This window comes from Emydura macquarii, unplaced genomic scaffold, assembly GCF_026122565.2.
Source record: "Emydura macquarii macquarii isolate MOO-44397 ecotype Brisbane River unplaced genomic scaffold, CSIRO-AGI_Emac_v2 contig_1253, whole genome shotgun sequence".
Lineage (NCBI taxonomy): Eukaryota > Metazoa > Chordata > Testudines > Chelidae > Emydura > Emydura macquarii.
In genome coordinates this window covers 32,049,119-32,069,690 of record NW_027131390.1, presented here as the reverse complement: position 1 = coordinate 32,069,690, position 20,572 = coordinate 32,049,119, and the positions used below count along the sequence as shown (strand labels likewise).

General features: G+C 37.9%; 1 protein-coding gene across 1 annotated transcript in view; it reads right to left on the bottom strand.

The window, feature by feature from the left end:
• The window catches only part of DIAPH2 (diaphanous related formin 2), a 735,565-nt gene that overhangs the window by 315,531 nt on the left and 399,462 nt on the right, over window positions 1–20,572 (bottom strand). Inside the window, 1 exon segment of the mRNA XM_067548390.1 lies at window positions 3,354–3,483. Coding sequence (XP_067404491.1) covers window positions 3,354–3,483 — 130 coding nt within the window.

The window sequence follows — 20,572 nt, the reverse complement described above, 5'->3', positions numbered from 1 at the left end:
AAATAATATTTAAGATCACAGTACTATTTTTTAATAATATCCTTTCAATACTTTATAAAATGCTAAGACTTTTGTAAGACACAGAATCACTATGTGTGAGTAAGTAGTAATCTTGCTGTTCCCATGCACTCTAATAAAAACATAACAATTTGGGCTTTGCATTTGGCATACTTGGAGAAACCCGTTGCCAATTTTTTATTTAAAAAAGCCACATATTTAGGAACAAAAATACCCAGCATAAATATGATATATCTAGAAAGAACATGGAAAATTGTTTCCAAAACCATAAGAAACAAGGGTCGGGGAATAAAAAAAAATACATTTGTTTAGCAAACTCTTGACCGTCACTAAAAATGTATTTCCTGAAAGTGCAGAATCTGTACATATTCACTGATTGTGTGGTAAGATCTGTATTGGAGATCTATGGATAGCAACAATGACTAGGCAATTTCCAAGAGCAGCAGAGATTGTACTCAAAATGAGAGTGCAAATTTCGTTTCATACAGATTTTAAAGATGCCCCGTATGATAAATTGTACAGCCAAGAATGGAGGGCAAAAATATATTAAAAAAGTGATAGGATATGCTAAAACAAAACTAACCAAAATCAGTGAACATGCAGTACTAATAAGACATAAGAAAGAAGCAAAGTTCACATTTCTATGACAGTGAAAGTAAACAAAGTATGAACATGACAACTGAACAAAAAAATCAAAGGAAATTATTATTTTTATCTTGAAATTTAACACATGCATACAAGAACAAAATTTTCTTTAGGGAGGGGAAGGGAAATGTTGTAGCTAATCACTCTAAGACTCAGTTTAAGTATTGGTCTCACTAAAGGGATGACATTTTAGAGCTAGACCATTTTTTAAAAAAATCCCCAAAAACCTAGAAAATATATGAAAAGTTGATACACCTGACCAACTGTGTATCTTTCCACAAATAAATCATGCTTTGTTTTGAAGACACTGTTTTTTGAGTCACTATAATCAGCTGCTGCCACAGGTTCCCAGCACTATATGGTCCTAAACACAGTGATGTAGTTCTAAACTCCAGGAACTACCCTCCCTGGCCCTCTAACCCTGCCACAAGGCTGTTTTCTAATCCTGCACCCATGCTACGTGAGGCAGGGCACAATGCTGTAGTGGAGCCAGAACACTGTTCCCATGTGTTGCGGTTCCACTACATCACTGTAAGCAGTTGAGCTTGTTGGGTTAACATAGCTGGTAAACGCAGAAGCTGCAGCCCATAGATCCAGTCTACCACTGTAAGGCAACAAAGGGGAAAGGTAGCAAAACCTGTCCCCAAAAGGGTGCACTTGAGAGGAACTAAAAGAGGTTTAAAGCACAGCTGATCCTGTAACTGTAACACCACTATTTTAATCGGTATCTTTAATTTAGTGTAGAAGTATTAGTGCCTGGAAAAATACATGCGCAACAATTATCATAATTAATACATCAATGTTTACCCACATCTACCAGACTATTTGAAAAAAGAAAAAAACAACAAGTTGTTTCCAACACTTTAAACAGATCAAAATTTTGATACATCAGTTTACTTAGAGTGATAAAAGTGATCACTGCAAGCAACTTAAAATAATATTAATTGATGACAGGAAAATACCTACTGTGTGAAAACAAATTTGATGTGGCTTTTATTCTCTGCCAAACATTGGGATAAAGCGTAAAATTTCCAAAAGTGCATAAGTAACTTAAATGACTTTCATTGAGACTTAGCCTCATGAAGGGCTTTCTTTGATTTTTGTTTTGTTTTTAGCACAGCTTTATGGCCACTCTTACCAGCCCTAACAGATATGAGTTACATTACATAAATGCAGAAAGGTTTGCAGAATTGGGCCCTATAGTGGCAGATCACAATTTTATATGCTCCTCAGTATATGCTTGGAATAGAATTCCTGTTAAATCATGGTGTTGGGTATTGATATTGAAGACAGATTCAATACGGGTAAAGCTCTGAGTTTTTCACTCAGTTTTTAGTCAGGCAAACTTCCATTGATTACAGCACCTCTGAATTTGAGCCAGTATTTAAAAGGTGCAAGAAATCTTCCAGGAAGATTTTGCCAGGCAAGTGACCTAACATTTAGGTTTTGTAAATAAAAGTTGTTCAAAGACGCTGGACAAAATGTTAGGTTTTTTTTATTTAGTTCCATTAGAAACTTTCTTAATTAAATAAATTTCACCGTTGAACGTTTGGGAACCAACATAACTGGAAAACATCTCGTCTGTTTTCATTGTCCATTCTGAGAGGAATGAGAATTTAAGATTAAGCGCTTACTCAACAAAACAGGTATACCTAATCTGTCTATCACACATGATGGAGAGTGTGTCCTCCTGACCAAGCAAAAACAGTTATTCAGTACAGATATTTTATTCTGTACAAATGACAATTGACCTGTATTTTTGGCATGTTTTATTGGGAAAATTAGAGACCGCATAATCTCAGCCTTTTTGTATTCTGGTATCTTTTGAAGCACAGTTTCTTATTAATTTGATAATACTGAAAAAAAATCAAAATCCTAAAAGAAATTACTCTGTGCTAAGTCTTTGTAGCCCATATTGTTTCCTTGATTATACCATAAAAAAATCACAGGCTTATATTATGGAACAAAATACCTGTAAATGTGTAACACCAATTATACTAGTTATCTCTGAGTTGAGACTGAAGTGTTTTTGTTGTTACTTGTTGACCAACAACATTAGCATTCAAATACAGGTGCAGTATTTGTCTGAATAAAGTACACAAGTCACTAGAAACCTGACAATGTGAATGAATACGTTGGTAAAGACCTGACCTTAAAACTGCATTTTGGTTTTAAAACCCCAGTCATTATCCATTCATCCATTCAAATAGTCCTACAAAAATCCCTCAAAATGTCCAATGATTACTGATTAGAGGAATTTTTATACTCCTGAGGCTAACTGTCCTGTAAAATTAAGATGTCTTTGTTTCTTTGCTATTTGAGTTAGATAGTAACGATTTAAGGAGTTTGACTATATTATTGTGTATACTGTGATTATATATGTGAACAATACAGTAAGTCAATAAAACAGTTAATAGGGAGCTGAATATTATTGGGATTCTGATACTATAAAACCCCTCTTGTGAAGTTCAAAGTACTTCACTATAATGTGCTATGTTACCTCACACTACTGCAAAGCAACCACATTTGTATCTTCACCCAGGTCAATAAACTGCCAGAAGAAGAAAAATCCACAAGGATTATTAATGCTTACATGTTACATAATCCTACAATTTAAAATTAAATGTTCTGAGAGTATTCCATACCGAAGCAGATAAAAATGACTGTAGGTATCTTATCTATATGCTTACCTTTGCTTGCACTCTCAACGTGTTCCAGTTCATCTGTGAATTTTAAGATTTCTTGATAATTCTCTTCACAGATTTCAACCAGAAAATGCAAGAGTGTTGTCTTTTGATCTGTTGATTTAGTATCTCTAATCTGCATAGATGGGAACAGAGTAAAGAAATAAAGAAAGAATGCATTATTTAGCTTTCTGAAGCTGTTTTCCTAAATCTACTTTCAGATATATTTCATTTCACTTAATTACAGATTTTAGTGAAAGTTATCTATGTTGCCAATTTATGAACAAAATTAAACACATTTCTCTCAATTTTTCCCAAAATTGAGAAGATCCTCACAATAATTTCTTTTTAAATTAACCTCAGCATGGTTTCCAAAACAATGTTGATCAAACAAAATATCTCAAATATTTAAAAGATTCCAACTCCATACATTTTTAATTGTTTTTAGAATAGAGGGGTCTGGTTCTGCACATCTGTTTCAACAAGTGTTATACTCAGTATGAAGTGTTGAATTGGCCAAACTAAGGGGAGAACTGAATGTTGCAACACTGTCAGTCTATTGTGTTCCTTTTATAATAGAAATACAGCAGTTAAAATATTGTTAGAAATTAAAATTAATATATTATTCAATTCACCTTTCTAAATGAATTCCTACTTCTAAAGCAATCCCTCCGCTGTGTTTTTTCTGGGATACAGGGCCCCCTAAATCCATGTTTAGTCTTTTTTACCTCTCAGGGAGAGGTTAATGGAGCTTCTTTCCATCATAAATCCCAATTTCTCATTTACGCAAAAGCTAATAAAACATCAATCAATCATGGTGGAATTACATTAGTGCTTCATAACCTGTTTGGTTGGTCTATGAGAGAAAGTTAGAAACCAAGAACTAAATCCCCTAGTCTCCCAAACCACCCACCCTCTTCTGCAGAAAAGAGAGGAGGAAGCCCAGGAGATCCAGACTGCCTGGCTAGCAAGAGAATGAGAGAGGGAGGAATGTCAATACCTTATCATGCTTTCTGCTTTCCCATAGAAATCTCTCTACAGGAACTTTATGGGGATTCTTTAGGCTCCGTGAGAACAAGTGTGGACATAGCCTCTCTCCATTGCACTGTTCCACCACCAACCATATATATGTCTCCCAGCATAAGATAGTGCTCTCTACATGACATGAATCACCCCCATTGAAGGAAACTTATGGACAGCAAGACTCATGGGAGCATTGAGCCACTGCTGATACATGTTTTCTGATAAATTTCCTGATAACCATTGATTTTGGGGCCAACCCCCATAGTAATTCCAATGTGTGTGTGTTTCGGTGTCTAATGAAGAATCTTAAGGCTTCCAGGGAATCATCAGATGATGCTTTTGAGTCCCAGGTCAGAGTTTCTGTATCCCAGCTTAGAGTTTCTGTTCGCCCATCCAACAATGGAAGATAGCAAATTTTGCCATCTGAAATGGAAACTCCACAACGTGACGAGAAAGGAAGCAAAACTTAACAGCAACATCTACTTTCAGAGCAAATGCAAGAAACAAAACACCATCCACAGAAGTCTCACAATCGATAACCCTCTGACCACTACCTACAACTCCAAATACTTATGCTAAACAGTCTGTTCCGCTGTATATTTAGCTGTGATACTCTGAGGACATTTCTCAGACTTGAAGAGCACAGTTTGTCTCTCTCACCACCAGAAGCTGGTTCAATAAAAATATTACCTCATCCACCTTGTCTCTCCGTATCCCACCCACGCATGTATAACTGAACAATGTTTGTGTGTTCATTTTAGATTTGTCCGATATAGAGGATGTTATTACTCATTTGCAAGAATACTAAGAGCACAGAATAATGCAGATACAGGATGCACATAATTATTTTCAGAAGCTTTTCCATAGATGAGCATTACTATCACAGATGAATTTGTAAATGCTTTTCAACCCACCTTGACATCTAGTGCTTTGTCTAATACAGACTAAGCTACAGCATATCCTGAAAATGAAATCAAGGATTTATTTTAAAAGAATACATAAATATGTGCATAAAATCTCCAGTTTGTTGTCTCATTCTGCAAATTGTTAGAACTTATAATTCTATAATCCTCAGATGACAGGCTTGCCCCACCAATGTTCTTTTTAATGTAGGCCTTTCAGCTTTAAGGATTTACCCTGTTAAGAATAAATGAGTACCCTCCATAAACAGGCTTTTAAAAATATAGGATATTTAGGCAATTAGAAAGCAATTTAATTTATACTGATTTGGTAACTAAAGATAAAAAATGTTCAGTAATGGTATGCAGTATAAATCAGGTCTTAATGTATTACTGCACTATATACACAAAAGTTTTTCCCACGTCTTAACACAATTATACTCAGTTCCTTAACTATTAAATTGTAAAAAGGAATTGTTAATTTTTGTTTTCTTCAAAGGCTTTAAGAAGAAAAGAAAGATTTTTTTTCCTGTGCTACACCATCACAGAGTAGGCAGTAGGCATCGTTCAGTCTCAAGTATGGGTATGGTTTGCATACTATGGGTATGCGCCCCTGAGAAGTAAAAAATATATTCGGTTGGCTTTATGGCAGCCGTGGCTGAGGCTGAACAGACCCACTTAAGAGAAAATCTCTGCCAAATGTGTCACATTTAAAGGTGGTGGTGATAGCCTTTTTTGGGCTCTGTGAGCTCTTTTCTCCTCTGCTAAGTTGGATTGCTTCCTCTGGTAGTTTAGGAGATCTTTATTGAGCTCATTTTTAAAAGCTGCAATCCTGAAAGTGATCATCCCAGTTATCCATATCGATTTCTTTGAGGTCTCATTTCACACATCCTTGAAATGCAATTTTGGGCATCCTTTAGGTCTTTTTCCAGATGCCAGTTTGCTGTAAAGGACATCCTTTGGGATGCACCCATCATTCATTCGGCACTCAATCCCAAGCCAGCGGAGGCGTCTCTGTTTAAGGCATGTTTGCATGCTGTGCCCACTTGAGAACCTCAGTGTTAGTGACTCTGTCCCTCCAGGAGATTCCAAAAATTTGACGAAGACAACACATTCTTCCTGATGACCGTATAAGGTTCACATCTTGTTCCCATACAAAAATGTACCAATAACACATGTACGATATGCAGAGATCTTTGTGTGTTCTATTGGTTTATTGCTTTGCCATACCCTCCTTGATCACTCTAGATATTGTTGTGGCAGCTTTTCTGATGTGGATGTTGAGTTCCGTTTCAAGTGAAAGGTTGTCGGCGATAATGGACGTTCGGTATGTGTACTCATTCACCAATTTAATGTGAACTCATTCACCAATCGTAATTATTGATGTGGATGAAGGGTGTTTCTTCAACTCATTGGCATATTATGTCATCTTCTTGAAACATATAGTAAGCCTGAAGCCTTGGAAGGCTTTAGAAAAACTGCCCATGAGATTGTGGAGATCGGCTTCTGTGTGGGTTGTCACTGCTGTGTCACCAGCAAAGAGGAGTTGATAGATAAGAGCTTCCTGAGTCTTGGTTTTAGATCTAAGTCTTGCAATATTGAACATGTTTCCATCAGATCTTGTGTGCAAGTAGATTCCCTCAGTTGAGGACCCAAAAGCTGATTTCAGTACCAAGGAGGAGAAGATCCAGAACAAAGCTGGGGCAAGGGCACAGTCTTGCTTGACCCCACTATGAATCTGGAAAGCCTGGGAGACTGTGCCATTGTATTGGACTGTGCTGTACATATTTTTATGGAAGGACTGAATCATGCTTAAGAGCTTCGGGGTGGGGGGGCAATCTTTTTCTAGAAGTGCAAATAGTCTGCTTCTACTGACAAGATCAAAAGCTTTTGTGAGATTGGTAAAGGCTATGTAAAGTATCTTTTTGTGTTCTCTGCACTTCTCTTGTAGATGTCTCAGCAAGAAGATCATGTCGATAGCAAACCTTTCACCTCTAAATCCGCACTGTAATTCAAGATAAATTCTGTCTGCCAGAATCTGAAATCTATTCAGGATGACTCGGGCAAAGGCTTTTCCCATGATGTTACAGTCACTCCTGTCACCCTTGTTTTTATAAAAAATGATGTTGATATTTTTGATTTCTTGTGGTACTTCGCCTTCTTTCCAGCACAGACAGAGCAACTCATGAAGGTGTTGAAACAGGTTAGGTTTTCCACATTCTATGACCTCTGACGGTATGCAGTATTTTCTGGGGGCGTTTCCACTGAGGAGGCCATCGATGGGCAAGGCTATACTTCTCAACAGTTGGTTCATTGTCAAGTTGGTTCATAACAAGCAGGCTTTTGATGGCGTTAGTTGCTACATCTGTAACAATATTTCCATGAGAGTAAAGTTCAGAATAGTGCTCTACCCAGTGACCCACCTGCCTGGTGCAGTCATTAATTGCCCTGTTGTTGATTTCAATGGGGCTGTTTTCTTTCAAGCTGGATCCAAAGTTTTTTTTGATCCCATTATATATATTTCTGATGTTGTCTGTATCAGCTGCTACTTGGATGCTTTCACATAGGTGCAGTTATTGGCGCGACATTGAGAAGTTTTTAGTACCTTGGTTCTTGTCACTCTCAACGCTTTTAAGGTTTTTCATTTGGGTCTCTCTTATAATTGATATGGGCTGTACGTTTGGCCTCAGTGACTGGTGTCATCTGACAGAAATATGCGTCAAACCAGTCATTAGTTTTGTTTTCCTTCTTCCCAAAGACTGACAGAGCTGCAATGTAGATTGTATGCTTCAGTTGCCCCCACTTCAGCTAGACACTCGTGGCACAATCACTGGAGTCAAGGGCTTGTTATAATATGTTCTTGTACTGCTGTGACTTTTCTTGATCCATGATGGCATTGATGTTAATACGAGTACATTCTTTTGCTTTAGATCTTGTATTTTCTTTTAAGTCTGAGTTTGCTGCATACCAAAGTATGGTCTGTGTTGCAATCAGCACTTTCATAATTGCAGGTAGTAAGGATGTCGTTAAGGTTGATATATCTTGTGATAAGATCCAGTTGGTGCCAGTGGCCAGATCTGGGATATTTCCAAGATATTTTGTGTTGCAACTTTGTCTGGAAAAACAAGTATGTTATAGAGAGGTCGTGGTAGCAGTCTCTCAGTGTTTCTATTCATCTTACCAGTTCTGTATTGACCAAGACAGTTGGGTCCATACATCATGATGAGCTCCCATGCTTGCACTGAAGTCCCCTAGCAGGAAAAAATATTCATGTTTCAAAATCCTCCTGATGGTGGTATTCAGCTGGTCGTAATACTAGTCCTTGATGTCAGAAGATGAGAAAAGTGTGTTGGGACATACACACTCACAAGGTTGACTGGACTCTTAAATGTGAACAAGCACAGTGCCAAAATTCTCTCTGATCCATTTGTAGGTGGATCAATCATCCCCAGAAGTGAGTTCTTGATGGCAAATCCCATTCCATGCTCTTGCGTTTCTTCAACGTTTTTACCTTGCCAGAAAAACGTGTAGTCTTTTTGCCTTCAAAGATCCACTTGATGCTAGCTGTGTTTCTTTGAGGGATGTGATATCCAGATTGAGTCATTTCAACTTGTCATTGATCATGGCAGTTTCCCATGAATCATTGATTTGTTGAAGGTCCTCAGGTTATCCAGTTGTCATGGTGCAAATGTTCCATCACCCTATCTTTAAAGATGTTTTCTTTCTCTTACTTAATTTGCCTGGTGCGTTGACTACAATCCACTTGTGAAGTCATAAAACTCTAAGCTCCAAGCAGCCACTGAAGCAGGAAGACTATGGCAGGACAAGTGGGGACTGCCCAGTTTTATGGCAAGTGGTAGCTTTCCAGTGAGATACAAAGATCTCTCTCGCCATCGGATACAGTCTCTGGCACTCAGCTTTATGCCAAGTAAGGGCTTAAAACCAGTGACTGCGGCCGCCAGTTTTGTGTCAATGCTGAAGGCAAAGCTGGAGTACTTCTCCAGGGTGCAAGCCTGGGTAGATAAAATGGAGGTCCTAAGTTGCCCATACATCAGGGCCCCCTTTGGCATCACCAGTAAAGTCCAGAGGAGAGGAAGAACCAATACATCTGGTATCGGGATTCGCCGCAGGAGTTGCCAGAAAGATACAAAAATGTTAGTACCTGACCTCTTTGGGGGCCTCACTTTGGATTTTCTGTCGGAGTTTACTCTCATAGTACTACATTCTCCCAAGTTCACCCACAAGGCAGTGGGGCTTTTCCATCAGGGGTTGCTCCCTTAGCAAGCTCCCTTAGCAACTCATTACGTGGCCTGACTTGACCTGAATTTCAAAGCTGTACACTTTTATTTTACAAGTCATATAATTATCTTAACTTATGTTAATATTTAACAGTGTAGGTAAAATTGAAGTGATTCACATGGACAAACATTTCTCTTCTCTTCAGACTATATCAGAGCTGTGTTCTCTGTGCCACTAATAAAAATACTACACTAAAAGTCTTTATTGATATTTTACTAGACTATTTAAAAACCTTAGTATAGTCTCATGCTGCTAAAATCCTGGACAGTACAGTTTATCACAAAGCTGATCAACTGAGTTCTGTTAAGTGTTATTGGGGTGACAGAAAATAATTAAAGATTGTCAATAACAGCAATAAAGAAAGCATGCAGTGAAATCTACTTGTCTAGGTAATCCTGCTGCTCAGATAGAAGCAGTGATAAGATTGATTTAATTAACTTAATCTTTGCCTTTTGCACTGTAGACTGGGCTCACTACATAATGTTTATTTAACGCACCTTCAAGGCAATTGTAACAGTTAGGTAAAATAGCTGAGAACATACCAGACAAACATTATTTTCACGTTTTCCTTTAGGATTGTTAATATTTAAAGTAAATTAAAGAAACTCAGTCCTGAAGTCTTACATAGGAAAAAATTCAAATTTGGCTGAATTAATCCCCAGTGGAGCTCCATTGATTGGAGTTCCACAATGGGTACAATATGTAAGCCATTGTCTCTATTATCTTCAGTGTTATGTTTTATGCTTTAGAGGCGATTGATAAATGATAGGTAATCCAACTGATTACCAGCAACAGGCAAGCAATAAGAAAAAACCCAGACCTTTACATGCGGTGACAATTTATCAACCATTTTCTAAAAGACAATTTATTGAGCATTTTTTATGAAAAAACTGAAAACAAACAAGTAGTTATGACTGGAACATTAGTAACATAAGATTTCTTAATGGTTTCCATTCTGATGCCTGTTCTCAGTCACTAAGAACCTTCCAACTTTTCATTTATTGGGCTGAAATTTTAAAAATCTTGTCTTTGCCAGGGAGTGATTTTTGACCCCAGATTAGAACAAAATAGTTCAGCCACTTCTGAGTTCAGTGAAAATGAAACAATCAAATCTATGACCTCCCTACCCCCACTGCTCTAGCGCAATATTAGTACTATATGGTTATAAAGTCAGAGCAGGAAATTGGCCTGGAACTGGTCATCATGGACTGGTTTTGATTTGGCCATGTTATAACACTTTGCAATTCATACTTTGTAAGTCTGCAGTACACAACACTTACTTTTGTTACTTTTGCCAAGATTCAGAAGGAACGTAGATTGTGTACTGTGCATGGGTGTGCATGCATGCACACACAATGAGCATGCCTGATTATTTGTACATTTTAAGAGCGCTCTGAAGATGAAATTAATAACTCAATGAAACCACAAGACCTAAGCACAATTAAGTCCATTCACTGACATAGCACCTTCTTGTGCTGGTCCTTTGCACAGGGATGAACTTCACACTGAATAAGGCTCGTCAAGAGTCAAGTTTTTGATGAACAAATACATTTAAAACTGAGCCGTGGATATATGCTGTCTTATGTTAAATAGCCAATGAATGGAGAAAAGACTGTAAGTCAAGAATCAATATAAGTGTTTTTCTCAGCAGCTGCGTATTGGCTGAAAAAACTCTGGACAGCTGAGGTTTAGTCACTGTCTTCTCAACCTGAGAAATGTTTTATTTGGTCTGTTAGATAAAAAGGTACATCTGAAGTATAATATTGATTTTTTTAAAAAAGATGACAGACAAGGAAAATAGTGACAGATGAGAAGATTATTATTTCTCATTTCCTTTACACTCCTTACTCACGGTAGAGAATTTATAGGCAGATTTACAGTACATTAACATTAGAATAGACACCTATTGAAATATACTCAGTAAAGCTTATCTTATTTTAAGGGAAGTAAAAAAAACAAAAAACAAACACACTTCAGTAACACATCATTAGGACCAAATTGTTCCTAGTGCTTATGTGCCATGCAGGGGAGTAGGAGTGAGTAAGAACTGTCCCTCCACTATCAGGGCTCTCATTTGGACCCTCCCGGCTTCTGACTCCAATTATTTCTGGCAACACAAGAGATGCATCCGAAATGTTCCCACATGGGAACGTGGGGAAAAAACAGGTGGGTGGTAGGTAAAGCACTGCTTATCAAACAGCATAGTGGTGGTATGCTGCACTTCAGAAAGACGTGCCACAAATTATTCCTCTCTCTTTCTCAATGCATGTGCTAGGCTGTGCTATTTGTAAGCATTAGAAAAAACACTCCTTTCTGTGGCCAAGAAGAGAAACTATGATAGCCAATTCTCAAAATTCTGATGCTGTATAAAAAAGCTACACATAAAACCAAAAAAGTGTACCACATCCCCTCTAATGGATGCCACTGGGGAACCAAAGTGTTCCTTGTTCTCTGCCTGTGACACAGGATAACCTAGTCACCTGTGGTCTGTAACACTTTAGTCTAATTTCAGGTGTTGGGTTTGGTGTGGGTACAGGCTGTTGATGTGGTCTGGGATAACCAAGAGGTCAGACTAGATGATCTGATGGTCCCTTTTGGCTTTAAACTCTATCATTCACAGACAGTAGCACACTACTACCAATTACTGCTTCAGCCTAAACATTCTGGGTTCCAACTCTGCTGATGGCCCAAGCAGGGGTAAATATGGTTTTCGGGTTTGTTTTGTTTCTTCAATTCCTTTTTTAGAGAGAAGCCGGAAGTTGCATGCAACAAATGACTTCACAGAAAGTTAAGGTTGATAAATCAAGCACTCAGAAGTTAGTGAAAGCCCGAACTATGGCTGCCCTGGCAACCTTAATTTAGCCCTGTTGTATAGGTGCATTGTAATAAGTGTTGCCAATATTACATAGTTGACCTGTGGCAAAGCCAAGAATAGAACATGGACATACTGTGTCCCAGTTCAGTGTCTTTAACACAAGAGTCCATCCTTTTTCTTCTTGCAACCTTCTACTTTATTCATCATTAGACTATGCAATAAATAGAATACGACTCTTGTAGAATAAGTAATATATGATTGTGTAATTAAACCTCTAAGAAAGTGTATTCCCAAGGAGAATTAGCTTTCATTCAGGAATTTTCTACCTTGTAACCATAAAAAATGGTTACTAACCTTTCATAACTATTGTTCTTTGAGATGCGTTGCTCATGTCCATTCCAAAGTAGGTGTGCGCATGCTGCGTACACTGCAGCTGGAAGGTTTTTTTACTCTAGTGCATGTCAATGAAGTCCAATATCTCCCGCTGCTCAACTGCTTGGAGTCACCTACATTTGAATCAGCTTCAGCAAGCACTTGAAGAAAAAAGTTACTAACCTTTCGTAACTGTTGTTCTTGCAAATGTGTTGTTCATGTCCATTCCAAGACCCGCCCGCCCACCCCTCTGTTGGAGTTAGCTGGCAAGAAGGAACAGAGGGTCGGCAAGGCCCTATATACAGTGCCAAGAGGGTGCAACTCCAGATTGCATCAGAGCCGACCCAACGGCTGCCATTTGGGGAAAAACCTTCTGGCAGTGGCACACGCAGCACGTGCACACCTACATTGGATTAGACACGATCAAGCACTCGAAGAAGAACATTATCTTTTAATGCACTTTTTGTATGCAATTTTTAAAGTATGTCTTTCATTATTTCATGACAAAAATATCACACATCCCCTACTCCCCCAATCCTAGCCCCTGGCCAAAATCCACGGATAAAGGAAAATCTTGGGAAGTCTTTATTTTGTGAGTGGGGGCGGATTTCATTTACATAAGGTCCTTGTTTCCTAAACAGCTCCACATCTAAGCTCCAGGCAGTAAGCAAGACTCTTCTAATCTGCTCTGTTCCATGCTCAAAACCAGTCAGGATTGGTCATTCCAATCTCCCTTTCTCCCACATTTGCATGAAATGTGGCAGAAATGCTTATAGTATAAGTGCAGTTTTAAATGTATGATATTGCAAGAAATAAAAGTGAGATTAAGCTCTGCATACATTTCAATTAATAGAGTTTGGAAGCATATAAAGAATGCTTTCTTGTCGGTGTGAAAAAGTCCGTTTGAAAAGTGTCAGTTTGAAAAATTATTAAAGAATTAAAGAATGGAAGAATGGAATACTACACTATTAGAACTGTTAAAATACCAAAATTAATACAACATATTGCTATTTTAATTGTTTTTTTCATTTGGCCAGTAAGTAATTGATCTTCACATGTAATAAGATTAATTCTATCTCATCTTTAATAACTTTATGAAATGCTGAAAGAGAAGTCAAGTCTTAACAGGGTAACACCTGTGTATACAGTGCTTGCAATGCAGTTATTCATTTAATGCAGTTCTAGTTAGGTTCATCTATAGCTAAACGAGAAGTTGCTGGCTAAATGCAATAAAGTTTAAATATGAATAACTGATTTTTATGACAGTTATTTTTGTAATATGATTTTTTCCCTAAATTTGCTCAGATACATGAAAGAGATTTCTGTATGCATAGTGTAATTGATAACAAATTTCAACAGAACAACACAATGCTCAATAGACTTTTAGTAAGAACAACTTTTGTTTGAACATCAAAGCATGAAATTGGAAAGTCAATACTAATCGATACATTATTAAGAACGTGACTGATTTAAAATCTCAGATACAGAGCGTAAAACTTTGGCATGGACATACCAATCACCTAATCTTTGAACTCTACAATATTTTAGGTCTATGCCTCAAAAAGTGAGAAATCTATCAACATCGTCCTTAATTTATAACATTTTGGTTGAGTTTTGAATCCATAGATCACGCCACAACTATTTCTAAAATGCTTTAGAAGTTCTGGTTTTTTTTGTTTTTGTTTTTTTGTTTAGCTAGTTAGGAGCACAGAGGTTAAAGTGACTGTGGACTTGAAAATCAAACTTATTTCTGAAAACATTTTACTTACTATTGTTAACAAAGGACACCCTAAAATTACTGTAACTGATAGAATGCAGTTCCCCCCCACATTCTTCTGGCCTTTTCTGGCCAGAAGAATGACCTGGCCCTGGCCAGACACTTGACAGTGTCCAGCCCCTTCTGGGGCTTCAGAGTCTTTTACCAAAAATCCAACAAAAATATAAGCACAACCACATCTTCAGCCCAAATGGTCTTAGTGAGCAACCATTTCTTTGCAAGCATGCCTCTGGTCTTTTAGAGTGTCCTACTGTGCCTCAATCCACCCAACAATCCAGAGTCAGGCCCATTACACCTCAGACTGAGGAATTCAGACAGGCTCCAGCTTGGCCTCCCCAGCTCACCCCTGGTGAAGCCTGTCTGGTCTTCTTTCCTTTCTCATTCTCAGCCTTCCTTCAGGCTGATTCTCAGAAGGAGGTAACTCCCCACCTCTTCTCCTCCGTTTTTCGTTTCTCCTCTAGCAAACGTTTAACCAGCTCTTTATGGAAACAAGCCATGCTGTCCCGCAGGTGGCTTTTATTTCTAAATTAGGCCTGTAAGTCTAGAGCTAAAAGCAGGCAGGTTAACTTGTCTTTCAGGCCCATATTTACATTTTCATTGTGCATGTGAGTAAAACACATCACACAATTTAACTTACACATCACACAATATCCTTTCTAAAGAATTTGTAAGCCAACCCACAGAATTTTATAGATTACTTCTATAATAATTATATTCATTTCTGTATCGACATAGATAAGCTATATACATAACTACTTTGTCTCCAAGAGATCAGGAAGAGACGTGGTGGCAGTGCATGTAGTGGAACAGGGAAAAAACCAAGTTGCAGGGAGAATGTGACAGAGAGAAGGAAATGAAGAGCAAACTATTATGATATTCAAAACAACAAGCATGAAAAGTGTGCTTTTCATTTCCTTCTCTTTGTCACATTCCCCCCAATTTTCCTGCAAATGTTACCCTGATTTCCTGATTTCTTCTCTATCGCCTAGATACACTGTCCACTTCTCTTCTTGCTCTCATGGAGACAAAGTATTGCATGGATGTATTATTCTTCTGGTGATGACTGGTACCTCTTTGAAGAGGGTTCTATTTTCCCCCCTTTCTCCTAGCTAGCAGTTGCCCCAGTAGAGGCTGCTCAGGCTGGGTCTTCCTAATTTTCCGCTGCTTTTACAAAAATCTAAATTATTACATTTGCTATAAAGAGTCTACAAAACAGCTGTAGATAAAAGAGAACAGTTGACACCATGTGACCAGCCAGTGCACCATGCACAACAGACAGAGTTACGTAGAATTGTTCTATAGAGGTAGGCATTAACCCCCCCCCCCCCCCAAAAAAAAAAAAAAAAAAAAGCAATTTCTGAGTTTAGGAGAGTTTTTGCTGAAACTAACTCCAATTCACCTAGGCCTCAATTCTGCAAATACCGTAAATTGATTTACATGCCTAATCTCATTGATTTTTGTGGAACTACTTGCATTACTAAAGATATGTACATGTCCAAGTATTTGCAGGATTAGGGTCCTAGTCTTCTCAGTCAAATCTCCAGAAGTCTAAACTTGTACAAAATTAGTCATGATTATGTACACTGTTTGGGATTAGATGACAAATATAATATAATTAGAGACCAAAATTAGGGTTGCCAACCCTCCAGGATTGTCCTAGAATCTCCAGGTTAATCTTTAATTGAAGATTATGTCATGATGAAACCTCCAGGAAAACATCCAAACAAAACTGACAACCCTAATAAAAATGGATGATTGCAGAACTAAGAAAAATAATTCCTGAACACTAGAGAAGAAAAATGTGATGGTTATATACATGTAGATATATAAAATAAAAATGGGAGCTTGGTAAAGGAGGCTAGAAAAACAAGTACTTAAGTGTAAGCACAGGGCATATTTAAGCACAAACAAAGTAAAACTTTTTTCTATTCAATAAAACAAAGAGTAAGAGTATTGCATTAACATCCATAAATGAGGGTTGTATGTAATTTAAGATTTACAAAAGTACATAATATACGGGTCAACAATAAATAAAAAAGTGCCATTTTCTGAGGTGATGCTATGCACCGAAGTATGTGTCACTTTTGTCTTTGTTTTAACCTTTAAATACTGCATGTTGAGAGCACAATAATCTGTCTCCTCTCCCCAGTACTCAAGATACCATTCACCTAGAGATTGGAGCCACGAACCAAGTAGAGAAACTCACAATAACTGCCCCTAAAGCATCTTTTTCCATCCAAACCCTCACTACTATATTGAACTTATGAGGTTAGCATTAAACATTTTTGAACCAACCGACAGAACACAAGCTAAAATGTTCACAAGCATTACATTTTTAAAAGATTTTCTCCACAAATTCCCACTGTCTTTGCACATCTACAACTCCCACTGGCTATAGGATTTGGGATTGTGGACCAAGTTAAGATTTTCTTTTGCAGATATCCAATTTATTTTGCAATACCATATTTTTTCAAGTGCGTTTGAATTGTTAGGAATATTCTCCCACAGAAGTTAAACAATTTTTTCCGGAAAGGTAATGACCAGCAGTATATTTAAAAACATTTACATGCATGCAGACTTATTGATTATACATAACTGAAACACTTTGCTAACATTAAATAATACAATTGGTGTATGATTCTATAGTTCTTACATACTTCCACTTGCCATATTAGCTATTGGACTGCTTCTGAAGGAAACCATCAAGTATCTGATCAGTAATACAATATTTAAACACACATACACTCTCCGTCTCTCCCACTACAGTGGGAATGTGCATTCACACATGTTTATGTACTTACATAGTGGCATTATGAAGTGAATGGAAGGAGAATGAGCATTCCATAACAAAGTCACACGAAAGTAGATTGTGTGATCAGTAAATAGAGATGTCAGAATCTATTGGCTTTGCATATCCACTATAAAAGCCTAGAGCCATGCCTCAAGGGCCAAACAACTTTCAGTTGTAGCCATGATGTTAAGGTGCCTTTATCCTTAACTAGAGATGTTACCATAAATGGTCCCATGTTCATAAAAATTCCGTTTCACTCTGCCTCTAATTGTCCTTTAGAAAACTTTTATTCTAATATAAGAGAGAACAAGTCACACACATTGCAACTGCATGCAGCACCTCTGAGAACCATATTGTATTTTATGTTTAAAACATGAAAACCTCACGAAAACAACACGTTGACATGGACCAGACAATATGAGCGGTAGAATATTTATCAACCTTTCTATCAATAAAGGTGATGTGTATTTGTGTATTCCTGGCTCACTGGGGATGGGTTTCCTAAGGAATCTAGAATCACCAGGGAATGATGAATGCAAATTTCCTAACACTGGTTATGCAAAAAAATCCAACCTTTTGAAGCTTCACCCAGAGAAGAAGGCCATTGATTGATGATTATCTGTTAAAGAGGCCAGACAAGGAAATGGCTGAATTATGCCAAATGGGTCTTATTCTTGATCTAAAATCTGACAACCCAGACAAGAGAGCCAACCCAGATAACGTGTCTGAAAGACTGACATCTATGAAAGCCCTATGTTGGAGTTAGGGATGACCTACACCAAGTTTTTACCATGTGTTTTACACTAGCTTGCTGGGGATATCACAGTGTATGGTGGGGGGAGGAGGAACTGTTCATTTATCACTTCTTTTACATGTTGTAAATGTTTTTGCCCTAAAAATAAATGTGCTTGCTTTAGAAAACTTGTGTGATTACTTGTAAAAACATTGTTATTGTCCTCAGAGAGAAAGTAAGCACGGATGCTGGTGGTTAGGCCAAATGGCTTCCTCATCAGCATATACACAATGTGCCAAGCCATTTAATGGCGTCATCAGCCAGGTGGAGAGCTGATAGCACGCCATCGAAATAAGTCAGTGGACAACTCTACAATGATATGTGACATAGACTGAAATGGACTGCAGCTGCATCACAGGTCATTAGAAAAACCCCATTTAAAAAGATTAGCTGCACAGTTGCCCAGTTCTGTTAAAAAATGGTTCACAGATGACCACAGGTGCCTTGGCAGATCAAAATCTGGTGGAGAGATGGTTAGGTCAGTGAAGGGACAGTGATTAACAACTCTTGTCACTGACCATTTGTTGCACCAAGCGGATTCCACCATCATGTCCTGTGGAGGCATAAATGACAATAAAGGGCATCTAGAAGACAGACGAGCTGGTAGATGGTTGAAGAGATCTGTGTACAACAGCAGGTCGCTATTCTCAAGGATCTTGGCCCAGAGCATGACAGAGGCACTCTCATGATGAATGGTGCTATATTACTAAGTATCAGTAGCCATGGCAACAGAGTTGCCCATAAAGTCCCAGTAACAACACACATAGGTTTGTTAAGCTCTACATTGACCAGCCTCCCGGGAGATGAGCGACACCAGATGGAAGCCCAGTACTCTGCTGTTGAATAGCAGAGGGCAAGGATTGATGTTCTAATCATCCAGGTGCTTATACTCCAGATTGAACCAGATAATTTTCTGAGCAGGTAGTTCAGAGTGCTGATTTTGGCTGCCGTCTTCCTCAAGTGCTTGTGGTACATTAATGACCTATCCAATGTCATACCATGGTAAACCAGATTTGGATTGTGCTGCAGGTGTTGGTCATTGAGGAAAATGTTTAACTCATGGCTTGTGCTTGCAATATGCAGATGGAAAACATTAGCTTGCTGGGGATATCAGCGTGTATGGTGGGGGAGGAGGAACTGTATGCCTTTAAACCCATCAAAAAGGAATGGGTCAAAGGTCCTTTCAAAGGGACAAGTGACAGCTGGAAACCTCAGACCTGATAGGGCACTCAAGGGAAGGTTTGCCATCTGGTCCTCAGGTATGTTCCTTTAACACTGGGGTTTTGAAATCCCAGATAATTTTTTTTGTTTTCTATTAGTGTTGCAATAATCAACAGATGAAAGGCATATACACTGAAGTAAAGATATTTCCTTTGTTGACTAGTAGTTTGGTGATACATTTTAATTATATTGCCAGAGAATGAGTCCTACTTCGAATAAATCATTCCCACTGATGAATTATCACCTGACAATGGAGATGAGTGCTAAACACCCAGGTTTTAGAGAATATGTGGCTTTAACAGTTGCAGTTATCTACAACTGGTAAAACTGGTTGCCAGCTCAAGTGTCAGATTTTTTTACAGGACAATTACCAAAATTACCATTTGTAACTTTAGAGATAAAAAAGTTTTCCTCTTCAAATGTGATAATTTACAGTATTTATTACCATGAGCAGTTCTAAATTATAAGTGGTTTTTTATTTTCAATTCTCTAAATAAAACATGGAATTATTACAAACCAAAGAGACCATTTGAAAGTGCCTTGTCCGATTAAACGATTAAGAAGCATTTCCTCACTTGTTTGATGGAATTAATACATTTGGTACACAGGAAGCAGTGTACCTTAAATTAGCCCTAGTATTTACAATCAGTGAATTGTCTCCCTTTCACCAGTTTTATTTACCAATTCAGATTTCAGAAAATCTGACTGTAAATCTAACTACTAACTTTATTCTTCCCAATTAATTAAAATGAAATCTCACTTGTTATTCCTAAACCATAAAACCCTCAGTTAAGTGTTCTTCCACAATAGTCTACATTGACTAACAGGAATTTCAGTTAGTTGCAAAACTGATTATGGACTAATACTTTTTACCAAAAGCAGTAACAGTAAAGGCCTTTAGTTCATTCATTCCACTTTCTTCCCATCTGTTGACAAGGGTAAGTCTTAAAGAAATCTTTAACAGAGGAGTGTTGATGTATACTTATTTTGCTTTGTGAAGTTCACTGGGAGTTTTTCAGATGATAGGTAAGGGTAACCTAGCTGGAAGAATCAGAAATCAATGGTACAAAATAAAAGCTCAGAAATACATCAACCTTGCCTTGGCCTCTCCAACTGAATCCTCCATCTCATTTCTCTCTGAGTAGCCTATGAGAGCAGTCTAGTCAAGGCATCTCTCAGAATACCTTTGGCATGTCTACTTTGCCCTGGTCCTGCTTTTTTTGTCTTTCCATCTG